At 48.9% G+C, this 13252-nt stretch overlaps 2 protein-coding genes across 4 annotated transcripts in view; one reads left to right on the forward strand and one right to left on the reverse strand.

The window, feature by feature from the left end:
• Positions 1–10615: 10615 nt before the first annotated feature.
• On the reverse strand, positions 10616–12454 carry LOC118847058 (basic proline-rich protein-like). Its single transcript, XM_036755678.1, has one exon. The coding sequence runs from the start codon at positions 12452–12454 to the stop codon at positions 10616–10618; it is 1839 nt and encodes a 612-aa protein (XP_036611573.1).
• The window catches only part of SKIL (SKI like proto-oncogene), a 29212-nt gene continuing 26595 nt past the window's right edge, over positions 10636–13252 (forward strand). Inside the window, exon 1 of one of the 3 annotated variants that reach the window (XM_036754587.1) lies at positions 10636–10700. The gene's annotated coding sequence lies outside the window, so the exon portion shown is untranslated. Of the gene's footprint in view, positions 10701–10917; positions 11060–12015; positions 12142–13252 lie in introns of those variants that run through there. The other 2 variants (XM_036754589.1, XM_036754588.1) reach the window with 2 other exon arrangements.

Below are 13252 nucleotides of genomic sequence, written 5' to 3' on the forward strand. Positions count from 1 at the left end.
AAGAAAAGCAAGGAAAGTAAAGAAGAGAAAAAAAATCATGCTTCGATCTATACTCAGACTTCATCAATTTTCTCTCTGGAGGTGGATAGTATTTCTGATCACCCTTTGAAATTGTCTTGGATCATCGTATTGATCAGAGTAGCTAAGTCTTTCATAGTCGGATCATCATATAATGTTGTTTCTGTCTACAATGTTCTCCTGGTTTTGCTCGCTTCACTTTGTATAAGTTCATATGCATCTTCTCAAATCATTCTGCTCATCATTTCTTATAGCACCATAGTATTCTATCACAATCATATGCTACAACTTGTTTAGCCATTCCCCAATTGATGGGTATCTCCTGAATTTGCAATTCTTTGCCACCACAAAAAGAGCTGCTATAAATATTTTTGTACATATAGGTCCTTTACCTTTTTCTTTAATCTCTTTGGGACATAGACCTAGTAGTGGTACTGCTGGGTCAAAAGGTATGCACAGTTTTATAGGCCTTTGGGCATAGTTCCAAATTGTTCTCCAGAATGGTTGGACCAGTGCACAACTCCACCAATAGTGATGTGCCCCAATTTTTCCACATCTCTTCCTGCATTTGTCGTTTTTCTTTTCTACCATGTTAGCCAATCTGATAGGTATGAGGTGGTCCCGAAGTTGTTTTAATTTGCATTTCTCTAATCAATAGTGATTTAGAATATTTTTCTTTTATATGACTATGGAGGTTTGATTTCTCCTTCTGAAAACTGCCTATTCATATCCTTTGACCATTTATCATTTGGGAAATGGCTCTTATTTTTATAAATTTGACTCAATTTCCTACATATTTGAGAAATGAAGCTTTTATCAGAGAAACTTGCTGTAAATTTCTTTTTCAACTTTCCTGACAGAAGAAGAAGAAGAAGAAGAAGAAGAAGAAGAAGAAGAAGAAGAAGAAGGACAAAGATTAGGAGGAGGAGGAGGAAGGTGAGAGAGAGAGAGAGAGAGAGAGAGAGAGAGAGAGAGAGAGAGAGAGAGGAGAGAGTGTAGGGAAGGGCCACTGCTGGCTTAGCAGCCCCCAAAGACAATTGCCTTCCAGGGGGAGCTTATGGAATACAAGTATTGTACAAGTTTTCTGTGTCTGCTTATAAGTTCCTGTAAATCTTTGAGTGCTTTCAGTATTTTGTGTCTTCTTCATTTTTGGCCTAATTTTCACATTGTAAATTTGAGTGCTTGTATTGGAGCCAGAGACCCTTTTCACCCACATTTGGGTAGAGTTGGATATAGGCTAAGCTTATTTGGAGATATTTCTAGAAAGAACTCCACATGGGGTCATAATGAGCCAAAGAAGGAAAATGACCCTTTTGGGTCAGTGCCCAGGATTGGACCTGATCCATGTGAACTCAAAGGCTTTGAGGAATCCTGGGCCATCAGCCACACACACGCAAACACACACACACACACACACACACACACACACACACACACACACCAGACAAAAACTTAAAATGAAAACTTCTCTTCCTTTTTCTTTTGTAAAATAGACATGAGTTACACAAAGGAAAAAAAAAAAGCCTGCAGTGGAAAATGAGGGCAAGGATAGTTTTGTAAGGATAACACCTTTAACATTTTAATTTGGCAAGATGTGACTACCTTCATAAAACAGATCCTGTACTTTCTGAAGCAGGACATTAAGTGAAGTGGGGAGCAGTGATGAAGAGTTCAGGGTACTTATTACTGAGAACCAGGTAATAGGAGTTAGAAAGACATAGGTTTAAGTCCCATCTCTGATACTTAGTAATGATTTGACCTTGGGCAAGTCTCTCAACAAAATCTCAGATTTTGAAGGGACCCCAGAGGCCCCTTGGAAAAGTGAAAGTGAATTCATGAGTTAAATGCCTCCAGTGAGCTTGGCTTTTTTTCCTTTCCCCCTAATTCTAGTAAGGATGCATCAAGCTCATTTATTGGCAAGTTGCTTTATGACCCCTTTTTATTATAGCATTCTGGCATATCTATATTACAGAAGAGATTGAAATAGAACTATAGGGAGAATAAGGGAAGCCAGATTGCTAAGAGGTGAAAAGGTAAAAAGCAGGAAGTGAAAAGCAGAGGCCCTGGGAGTAGAGAACTCTTTCTACAAGTTTGGCTTTGAGAAGAGCTATAGTTGGAGTGGATGTCAGGTGAAGAGTTTAAAAAATACCTTTTGCTAATGGACTTTTATTTTTAATCATGATTTTTAAAAATAAAACAATAGCCCTGCATTGAAACCTCTTTTATACCAAAGAAAAAGAATTAAAAACAAATGCCCTAGAGTGAATGCATTTGGCAATGTATACATCATCCTGACTCGGTAGAACCCCACTTCTCTTCCATGAGGAGTGAAGCTTACCAAGTTGGGCAAGTTTTTCTATAAAAAATGTAGTGTCCTTAGGATTCAGTTGGTTTAGTGGTTCCCATGACTTCCTGGTCACCTAAATAAAAGCAGCCAAGAGATTGACCTGGGGACTGACCTGAATGCCTTCTTTTTAACGCTACTTTTATTTACATTGTGGTAATCATTGGGTATGTAGGTTTTCTTGGGTTCTGCTTTTTTCATTCTGAATGTCACATGTTTCAATGGAGCTATGATTTCATCAAGGTGAGAGTTTCCTCTAAACCTGCAGATCTCAAACCATCTATTCATGCTCACCCTATGCAACTCTCATCTGTATTCTCCTAAAAGTTTCCCATGGGAGGACCACTCCATGTGCTGGATGCCTTCTTTGATTGGCATTCTGGCCATCTATCTGGCATCCTTTGCTCTTGCCTTGCGACAAACTCATCTTTTGCTGTCATATAATTCATTGTTATCTGTTATAGCCTTCTCATGCCCACCACACTGCCCTTTCTGTGATGCCTATCTTGAGTTCATCAGAAACAGGGGTATCCTAGGTCTCACTGCCATTCGGCAACATATGTACAATGTTAATATTGAAAAGATGGGCCTTTGATATTATGGCAAGCTTAGGGGACAGTGAAAATGCCTTCTAATTTTCTGAAAGCAATCCAGGCTAATCTCCCCTTCCTTTCCAGTTCTGGGCCTACCTCACTATCTTTTTCGTCTGTTCTCTGCACATACATGCACACACACAAACACACACACTTGGATATCTTTAGTATATCCACTGTTGAAATATGGTAGCTGCCTAAATAGAATTCTGGGGATCTTTGTCCCAATTTGCAGTGGTAAATCAGGTCCCAGAGTGGGGCTACATGTCTCTTCAGGTTCTCGAGGTAATACTGAGGGGTTTGGAGTGTCTTTCTAATTCTTTTGTCTCAAGCCCTCACTTTGGTGTGTTCTTTCTCATATCAATTGCCAGTTACAATTGATCTCTGCCCTACATTATTTATTGGCCTGGTTATCAGTGCCCCATTATCTTCTGAACCAATCATTGCCTCGATATCATTGATAAGTAATTAACAGAAGACGAGAAACAATCATGGAATACCTCCATGTGCTCTGAAATGGCAATTGGGGCTTGCCACTCCACGTTATCACGAATTTCTAGAAATAGACTCTGTAAGCCTCCTCACATGGATTAGCAGCACATGTCCCTCAGGGGATGGGAAGGGAATAGGCATGTGTAGAGCACCTACTGCGTGCCAGGCACCATGCTAAGTTCTTTTTCAAATATTATCTTATTTGATCCTCATAACAATCCTGCAAGGGATGGTGTTATCATCCCTATTTGATAGTTGCGGAAACTGAGGCAAACTTGCCAAGAGTCACACAGCTACTAAGTATCCAAGGCCAGATTTGAACTCAGCTATTCCTGATTCCAGGTCCAGTGCTTTAGCCACTGGGCCATAGTTGACTGGGCCTTCACTGGCTAGTCTCCCCATTATGCTGACAATAGACACCCTCCATCCATTTCAATCATTTCATAAAAATCTCCCCATATTTCCCAGAATTCCTCATTTATATAATTTCCTAATGTACCAAGTTTTTGTCTTCTTTTGAAGGCATTTGCCAATCATTGGGTCCCTACTTTGTTTCTAGTTCTATGTTAAGGTTTTTTAAGGATTGGGAAATATAGACATATTTGTAGGTAGCAGGGAAAGAGCCAGGACCATATAACTGGTCATCATCAGAGCCAGGAGTCAACCCAGACCTCTTAATTCAAAGACTAATACTCCTTCGACTTCGTTAACTCTACTTTTTGGATCTTGACTCTGTCATCCAAAATGCCTGCTATATCCCCAGATCTTTGGGTCATGATGTGTATTCTGTTTCTTCACCTAAGGAATTGATAAAAAGGTTAAATGTCACAAACTCAAAGACTAAGGTACTCTAAGAGACATCTACCCAAAGTGTTGGAAAGAGGGAAGGATGTAAAGAAGAGAGAGAGAACACTTAGCTCATGAAAGGGAGACATAGAAAATTTCATGACAAGGGTAACATTTGAGCTAGACCTTAAAAGATGGCTAAGATTTGGGGAAAAGTAGGGGCTGTCTCTCTATTCACTATACCATAGCGATCTTAAGAGTCCAAAAGACCTTGGTTCAAGTTCTGATTCTGACACATACTGGCTGAGTGACCCTGGGCAAATCACTTAACCTCTCAGGGTCCTAGGCATCTCTTTAAAACAACAAATTGCAGGGTTTCCTCGCTGGGCATTCTTCATATCAATTAAATCACAAATCTAATAAAAAATAGAAAGGGAGTCCATTTTAAGTGGAATGCTGGTAGAGAAAGGGAGAACAGGGCCAACACATTTGTAGAAGAAGGAAAGTGGGTGTTTTGTTGGGACAACAACAACATGTATACAGTGCTTTAAGGTTTGTAAAACATTTTACATTTGTAGTGAGTATGCTCAGGCTCACTTTCCAGAGCAGGGATGATTATATCTGTTCCTTGGGGTTTCAGCAGCACCCTGAGAGGTTTAGAGGCATCTCTTTTCCAGTGCCACTGACTTGAACCTCCACCTGTTGGGTTCCTTTTTAGGTGCCACTGATTAGAGAGCTCTCATCCCACTTAGACATTTAATATCACTTATTTTTTTATAAAAAAGATATTTACTTTGAAGACACAGCAAAAATAAAAGTACAAACACGTTGCATCAACACCTCCAGGGCATTATTTATTATCTATATTCTGTGTTGGTTTCTGGCAGGATGGGCTTACATGCAACCCAGATTCCAGCGAGCATTGGTACCACCATTGTTGTTCAGTCATGTCCGACTCTTCGTGGACCCATTTGGGGTTTTCTTGGCAAAGATACTGGAGTAGTTTGCCATTTCCTTCTCCAGCTCATTTTATAGATGAGAAAACTGAGGCAAACGGGGTGAAGTGACTTGCCCAGGATCACAAAGTTAATGTCTGAGGTCAGATTTGAACTCAGGTCTTCCTGCCTCCTGGGCCCTTACTCTATCCTGTGTCCTGCACATCATCATGTTTGTGTCCAAATCAATCAATCAATAAACATTTATTAAGCACCTACTATGGGCCAAGCACTGTGCTAAGTGCTGGGGATACAAAAAGAGGCAAAAGACAGTCCTTGCCTTCAAGGAGCTCACAATTTAATGGGAGAGAAAACATGCAAACAAATCTATACAAAACAAGCTATGTGCAGAGTAAATAAGAAATACTTAAGAGAGGGAAGGCATTGGAATTAAGAGGGTTTAGGAAAGGCTTCCCTGTAGAAGGTGGGATTTTAGCTGAGACTTAAAGGGAGCCGGGAAGGTCAGTACTTGGAATGCATGAGGGAGAGCATTCTAGGTATAGGGAACAGCTGGAGAAAATGCCCAGAGCTGAAAGGAGGAGTGTCTTGTTTATGGAACAGCCAGGAGGCCAGTGTCACTGGGCCAAAGAGCACATGTCTGGGAGCATTGATGTTGGATGAGTCTTTGTCTCAGCCACCAGTGGGCTGGGTCCCAGTCACTCCCAAAGGTCATCCTTGCTCACTGGGGAATTGACGCTGGGCTGGCTAGCCACAAAACCTTGATACTGGGACCTGAGTCATCCAGACACCAGGAAGCCTTGGAGGCCTATGTGACCTTTTGAAACTCTCAAATATGGAACATCCCATCTTTTCATCTAAAAGAGAAAAGAACAAACATTGAAGGCACATGACTTTTTCCACAGGGGTGTATGTCAGCCTCAGTCAGGAGAAGGTCCAAGGCCTCTCCCTTTGTAGCTAGGTTTCTCACCAGACACCCCCAGAGGAGTCAAAGGAAGAGTGAGCAGCCAAAAGGGAATGTAGCTGAATAACAAAAGGCCAAGTCTCTGGTGGCCAGTGCCTTTTTGAAGCTTGTCAATGAAAAACGTGATTTTGTTGTTCCGTTGTGTCCAACTCTTCCTTGATCCCATTTAGGGTTTTCTTGTCAGAGACACTGGAATGATTTGCCATTTCCTTCTCTAGCTCATTTTACAGATGAGAAAACTTGGGAAAACAGCGTGAAGTGACTTACCCAGGGTCACATAGATAGAAAGCCCAAGGCTGAATTTGTACTCATGAGGATGAATCTTCCGGATTTCAAGCCCACTAGTGGCTCTCTCCACTGCCCCAGCTAGCTGCCCCAACCAGGTGATTAGCAGAAATACCTTGGCGAGATGAAAGCATACACTAGCATTCTGTAACTGCTTTACAGTCTGGTTAGTCTCTCGAAGATACTTCTATTCCGTGTCATCACGACTACCCAAGAAGCAGAATCCCCCGCATCTCTTGCATGGGGGAGACATTGTCAAAGGTCCTCTGCTCATGTTCTAGATTTTGTCACACATATACTACCTCATTTGGTCCTAGTGAGATGGGTGCTATTGTTATCCCCATTTTCCAGAGGCAAGAACGGAGGCTGAGACTATTCACTCAACATCACCCAGTGAGTAAGTGGCTGACTTGAACTCAAGACTCTCTGACTCCAAGTCTAGGGCTCTATCCATTATACCAGCTAGCTACCTCTTTATCTTTTTAGACAGTAGGAATCATTCATGGGAATTATCCTCTACAAAGAGGCAGATGAAATGGGCAATCCAAAGGTCCCTTAATTTTTGTTTTTGGAATCCAGACCCACACAGGCATAGCCACTCTGTATCAAATCTGTGCTCAGTCTTCCTGTTGGCTGCATAGGACCCAAATAAGCAGCAGAGATGAGGAGACCATGGATCATTCCCTACATAGATAATCCCTCATAATTAAGTTGGCCTCATGTGTATTTGTGAACGTGGACCATTCTCTTTACCACCTGGAGTAACTGTTTTCTTTTTTTCATCCTATTGTTTGCATTTTGTGGATCCTCTCACTATAACATCTGGCCTGGAAGAGATAATGACTTATTTTTCTTAAGGGTTTCTATAAAATCAATCTTGCAAATACCTTCCATAGGTAAGGCCTGCAAAAATTTGGCCACAGATGAACCTCCCAGGATACATTCTATCTAAGCAAATTTCACTTGCTTAGAAGTCCCAACCTACAGTTTGGAGCCAGTGGCCTTGGGATCTGAAGGGCAAAATGCAATCTGCCAGGCACTTTCTGTGCTTTGTCGGATGACGCCAAAATTCTACTTTTCCTCAATAAGTTCAAACAATTCCCTCCACATTTAGACTCTCTTAGCTACTAGTTTACTCCCTACCCCCAGGGAGGGGTGAATAAACAAGTTTTACCCTCCCATCACCAGGGGGTCAATAAACAAGACTTTTCCTGCAGCAAAGAACGTTGGCTTCTCTCAGAAACACAGATGTCTTGGGGGGAAACAAACAAAATGAACAGGGGAATTGAGGAGTGCCAGTTTGATATTGAGATTTTTCTGCTCAAAGCCTTTGGGCTTGTAAACAGTTATTTTTATGGATGATAAAACAGGCTAACAATTGATTACTAAAGGCAGTTTTGAAATAGCCTTTCTTTTTCTTGAGTGAGTGTTGGAGGGGTCTTTATGGTTTCCACAAATCATGTCTTCCCACTAGGTTCATGGACCAGGTACACACAATTGGCCAAGGCTCATGGCTGTCCACCTTTCTCACTTCAACCTTTGGTTAGGTCATCTATGTTTTCAGACTGGTTAAAAAAAAAAGCTGTCCCTGCAGGCTCACAGATGCTCCTGGTTCCCCCACTGACTCCACACTGAGCATCATTATCTCTGCAGAGCTTCTGTCTCTATGGTAATAACAGATGGGAAGTGCTACAGAATTATTCATGCTAGGGAAAGGAGACAGTCCAAAAGGGGGGGGGGGGCGGCAGCGAAGAGCAGCCTTCCCTGGGGGAAAGAGAGGCTCAGCAACTGGGGAGGACAATAGGTGGGGGAGATGGGGGTGAAACTTTGGAACAGAAGTGGGAGCTGAGCAAAGAGGAGGGGGAGGAGCTGGAAAGGAGGAAAGAGGAGAAAAAGCTTTTGTCCCTTCTTGTGTCTCAGCCATCTAGGAGAAACGCTGGTCCCGATGTTAGGGAGTGTCTAGAAGAGTACACCAAATGACAGAATTCGTGACAGTAGAATAAGGGTCTAACAGAAAATTGGGCCCTCCCTGCCCCCACCCCCCCATCTCCCAGAACAACACACAGAAGAAAACTCTGAACCTAATGGGTACTGAGTGCTTTAGTGCTGGGTGGGGACACTTTCAATTCCTGATTTTAGGGCTGTGGTGAAGTAAAATGAATCTCGCCTTGGTCCGTCAATACTACTGAACATCTTGAAAGGTAGTTTTGGTTTATTAAAAAGTAAGTATTCAATTCTCTTGTAATGTGGTTCTCCATCCTCCTCCTCTCCCCTCACCTCCCAACAAGAGAAAAGTTTTGAAAGAGGTTGGTTGTTCAGTCGAGTCTGACTCTTTGTGACCCCATTTGGGGTTTGCTTGGCCAGAGGTTCTAGAGTAGTTTGCTTTTTCATTCCCCAGATCATTTGAAAAATGGGGAAACTGAGGCAGATAGGGGTTAACTGACTTGCCCAGGTCACAGCTAGTAAGTGTCTGAGGCCAAATTTGAATTTCTTGGCATTGCTCCACCCAGTTATTTAATATTTACATGCTGCTTCACAATTATTATCCTACTTGCTCCTCACACGACAACTCTGGGAGGGAGGTGCTTTCTACAATGAGGAAAACTGAAGCAAAGAGAGATTTGGTGACTTGCCCAGGATCACACAGCTAGTAAGTGTTGTAGGTCGAATTTGAACTCAGGTCTTCCTAACTCCGCATCCAGAGCTGGCTGGGCCACCTAGCAAATATGCTTTTATGACCTTTATTCTTTCCTCTTTCCCACCTACAGTAATTCTATTTCCAAAGAGACCTTTAAGTAACAACAATGAGGTTTTCGCCAACAAACCACACCACCTCTCTGCCTCAGCATTAGGTTAGGTGCCCAGGCTTTGATGAGCAAAAGCAAAAACAGAACCAGGAATAGTATCCCCCTTCAGGGAGCTTACATACTACTGGGCGGAGTTGGAGGAGTGTAAGATAAACTCCGAGTAGCAAAGAAACTGTATTTGGAGGGTGGGAGCCTGGGTTAGAATCCCGACTTACTATCTGCGACCATGGACAAATCACTTTGCTTCTCTGGGACCCCGTTTCTCACCTCTAAAATGAGAACCAGTCATTCATTCAGTCAACAAGCATTTATTAAGGCTCACTGAGTGGCAAGTACTGTGCTAAGCTCTGGGGTTAAAACAGAAGTAAAGAGAGAGTTCCTGCCTTTAAGAAGCTTCCATTTTTTTTTTGTTTGTTTGTTTTGGCAAGTGGGGTTAAGTGACTTGTCCAAGGTCACACAGCTAGTCAATGAATCAAGTGTCTGAGGTCGCATTTGGACTCAGATCCTCCTGCCTCCAGGGCCGGTGCTCCACTCACTGCGTCACCTAGCTGCCCCAGGAGCTTCCATTCTAATGGGTTTTGTTCGGCTTTTTGGGGGTATCCCTACTGTCTAGCACAGTTCCTGGCACACAGTAAGCGCTTAATTAATGCTTGCTGTTTGAAGAGGAAGATAACACATAACTACACCTCCAAATACTATGAAAAATGTGTGTGGTTGGCTTAGTAGCTAAAGTAATTTGAGGAAGGAGAACTATAATCATAGCTCTTATTTACATAGGAATTCACCAAGTTCGACCCACACAATCCTCTGAGAGAGGTAGGACATGTTCACGGGATCATGGATTTAGCTTTGGTGTTGGTCATCTTTTTATAGATAGGCAATATTTATCCCCTAGGAAACTGAGGCACAGAACAGTTGCATGACAAGGAAGCAAGCAAGAATTTCTTAAGATCCTGCCGCGGTCCAGACAGACCTTGGACCAGGGGCCGGGGGTACAAGGTCATCCAGATGCCTCGCTTCTTTGGACAAACTTACACCCCGGGCCCCCATGCTCGGTTAACATCAGAGCTGCTCAGACACCACCACCATGTTGGCAGCTCCTCTCCTAGTCTCTAACGATTCTCTTATTCCTCCGGCTCTTGGGTGGTTTAGTCTCCACTCCTTCGCTCCCCTCCCCGTGTGAAAGTCAACCAATAAAAAAAAGAACCCTGAAAAAAAACCTCGCTATTGATGCTCTGGGTGTTTTAAATCGCACGAGGGGAGGGGCCCGGACCAGGGCCAGGGAGGGAGAGTGACTGGGGCTTCGCTTGGGCTGCAACTTTTTTTTTTTTCCAGACGACCGACTCCCTGGCTGCCCGCGGGCCGAGGTCAGTTCAGGCGAGGAGCCTCCGAGCGCGCCCTGTTCCGGGACGGGAGTCCAGGGGCCTGGGGGGAGGGCCCGGGGCAGCCAGAGGCAAGGTCGGGGCGGGGCTCCCGTCTGCTGGTGCAGAGCTGGCTTTCTGGGGCGGGCTGGAGGCCCCGCGGTCTAGGAAGTACGAGGGGGGGGAAGGGGGGGGGGTTCCTGGAAAGAGGGGGAGGGGCGCCGGGGAGCAGATGCTGTTCTCGGCTGGGGGAGGGGTGTCCCTGACCTCCCCACTTCGGGGACTTGGAGTAGCGGGGGTGGGGGGGTGGGGGAGGGGTTGGGGAGTGAGAGAGCAGATGCTGCCAGGACCAGGGGTTTGTCCCTGACCTCTCGAGTAGGGGGCTCGGAAGGGCGAAAGGGGAGGGGGAGCAGATGCTGTTCTCGGCTGGAGGAGGGGTGTTCCTGACCATCCTGTGTAAGGGACTAGGAAGGGCGCGGGGAGGGGGTGGAAGAGTGGGGGGAGGATGTCCCAGACATCCCCGGGCTTACGGGGGTGCTTTGGCAGGGGGTGGAAATGCCTCCCTCCACCTGGGGCGTCCCTGACCTCCCTGGGCTGGGGGCTCGCGGGGGCGCCTGGGGGGAAGTTAGGAAATGCTGCCCCGTCCCCGGGGCAAAGGCGCCCCCGAGGTCCCCGGGTGGGCGCCTTGCAGGGGCGCCCCCGGCCTGGGAGTTTGCAGGGGCCTCTGGAGGGGGGTGGGAGGATGCTGCAACCCCCGGCCTCCCCAGGTGGGGGACTCGCAGGGGCGCCGGGGGTGGGGTTGGGAAGATGTTGCTCCCTTCCTGGGGCGGGGGCGCCCCCGTCCTCCTGGGGAGGGGGACTCGCGGGGCTCCTGATGGGGGTGGGGAGGGGCTGCCCTGTCCCTGGGGCGGGGGGGCTCCTGGTGGGGGTGGGGAGGGACTGCCCTGTCCCTGGGGCGGGGGCGCCCCGCGGTCTGGCTCCGGGCCCCCGCGGGGCGGGCCGCAGACAGCTGGCACAGCCCCTCCCCCGCAGCCCGGGCAGGCGGGGCGGGGCAGGAGGGAACATCCTGTCTGCTCCGGGCGCACCGCAGACAGGCTCGCGCGCCAGCCGGCCAGACGGCGCGCGGGGCCGCGAGGCCCAGGGAGCCCTGCGGGCGGGGGCGGGCGGGGGAGGGGCGCCGGGCGCGCGCGGCCCGGAGTCGGCGGCGCGCCGGGTGGGGAGCGCGGGGCGGGGCCGGAGCCACAATAGAACGCTGGGGCCGCCGGGCGCGCGCGAAAGCGCGCGGGGACGGCGGCGCGGCCCGCCCCTCCCCCTCCCCTCCCCCCGCGGCCCCTCCCCCGGGCAGCCGGAGACGGCGGCGGCGGCGGCGGCGTCTGCGGGAAGCTGTGTCTCCGCAGTGACGTGGGCGGTCTGTGTGCCCGGTGACGTCAGAGGGCTGGCTGTGTGTAGCCATGGGGGGGCGGGGGGTTCTGAGCGGCGGCGCCGGCGGAGCCCGGGGGAGCCTCGGAGCGGCGGCGGAGCCCGGGGTAGCGGCGCAGGTACGGCCCGGCCCGGTTCGGCGGGGCCCGCGGGCGGGGAGGCGGCGCGGGGGGCGGGGGCCACCGCTGCACTTGACCTCGGTGCCCGCCGGGGATGCCCTGGCCTCGGTGGGGCAGCCGAGCCGTCCGGGCGGGGCGCGGGGGCCAGCCCGGACCTCCTAGACCCACGGGGAGGCTCCACGGCCGTGGGCAGGGGGCTTCCTCCGGGCTCGCCACCCGCGCGCGTCCCCTCTGCCGTCCGCCCGCTTGGGGGGAGGGCGGCGAGGGGGGGGCTGGGGACCACCAGGCTGGGGAGGAAGGGGACCTCCCCCATGTCTGCCTCCTCTCCCCTCCCCCCTGTGTCTGCCTTCCCTGTCTACTCTCCTCCCCCGTCTACCCCTCTTCCCCGGTCTACCCCCTTTTCCCCCTTTCCCTGTCTACCCCCCTCTCCTTCTACCCCTCTCCCTCGTCTACCACCTTGCCCTATCTATCCCCCTCTCGCGTCTACCCCCTTCCGGATCTACCCCTTCCCCTGGTCCACCCCTTCCCCCCGTGTCTGTCTCCTCATCTTCACCGCTCCCCCGTCTTCATTCTGCCTCCCCCCACCTCAGTCTGCGACTCCCCTCCAGTGTCTTCCTACCCCTTCCCCCCGACTCCCCCCATCCTCCCCCTGTGCCCCCGCCCCCGCTTGAGTGGCGCCTAGTTCTCGAAGTGTGGGCAGCGACGGAAGGGGATTGAGATGTTGGGGTGGGGTACGGAATGGCAAAAGGAGACTTCTGCCTCCACTCACCTACGCCCCCTCCTCGGAAGGTCTCTTTCAGTTGCGGGGGATCGAGGGAAGGGGCTTTGGATGTCCCTCTCGAGAGACCCTCCTTGGAGGGGGTGGAGAGGCAGAAGGGGACTTTCACTAGTGTCTTCACTCTACCCGCACACCATCCACTGGCCGAGTCTTGACCAGCGAGCTCTGTTCAGTTTCGGGGGCCGCAGGGGGAGAGGATGGGTGAGGAAAGGAAGGGGATTTCCACCCGTGTGTCCCCTTGCTTCTCCCCACCCCCGCCAGCCTCCGCCCTCCACCCTGTTGGAGTCTAGACTTGTTCCCCAGGGCAGACTGGCGGGGGGGGAGGACTGGGGA

This window comes from Trichosurus vulpecula, chromosome 4 (assembly GCF_011100635.1).
Source record: "Trichosurus vulpecula isolate mTriVul1 chromosome 4, mTriVul1.pri, whole genome shotgun sequence".
Taxonomy (NCBI): domain Eukaryota; kingdom Metazoa; phylum Chordata; class Mammalia; order Diprotodontia; family Phalangeridae; genus Trichosurus; species Trichosurus vulpecula.

Excerpts from the sequence above, each read along its gene's own strand:
- LOC118847058 (XM_036755678.1), bottom strand. The coding sequence starts at position 12,454 with ATGGGGGAGGTCCCCTTCCTCCCCAGCCTGGTGGTCCCCAGCCCCCCC.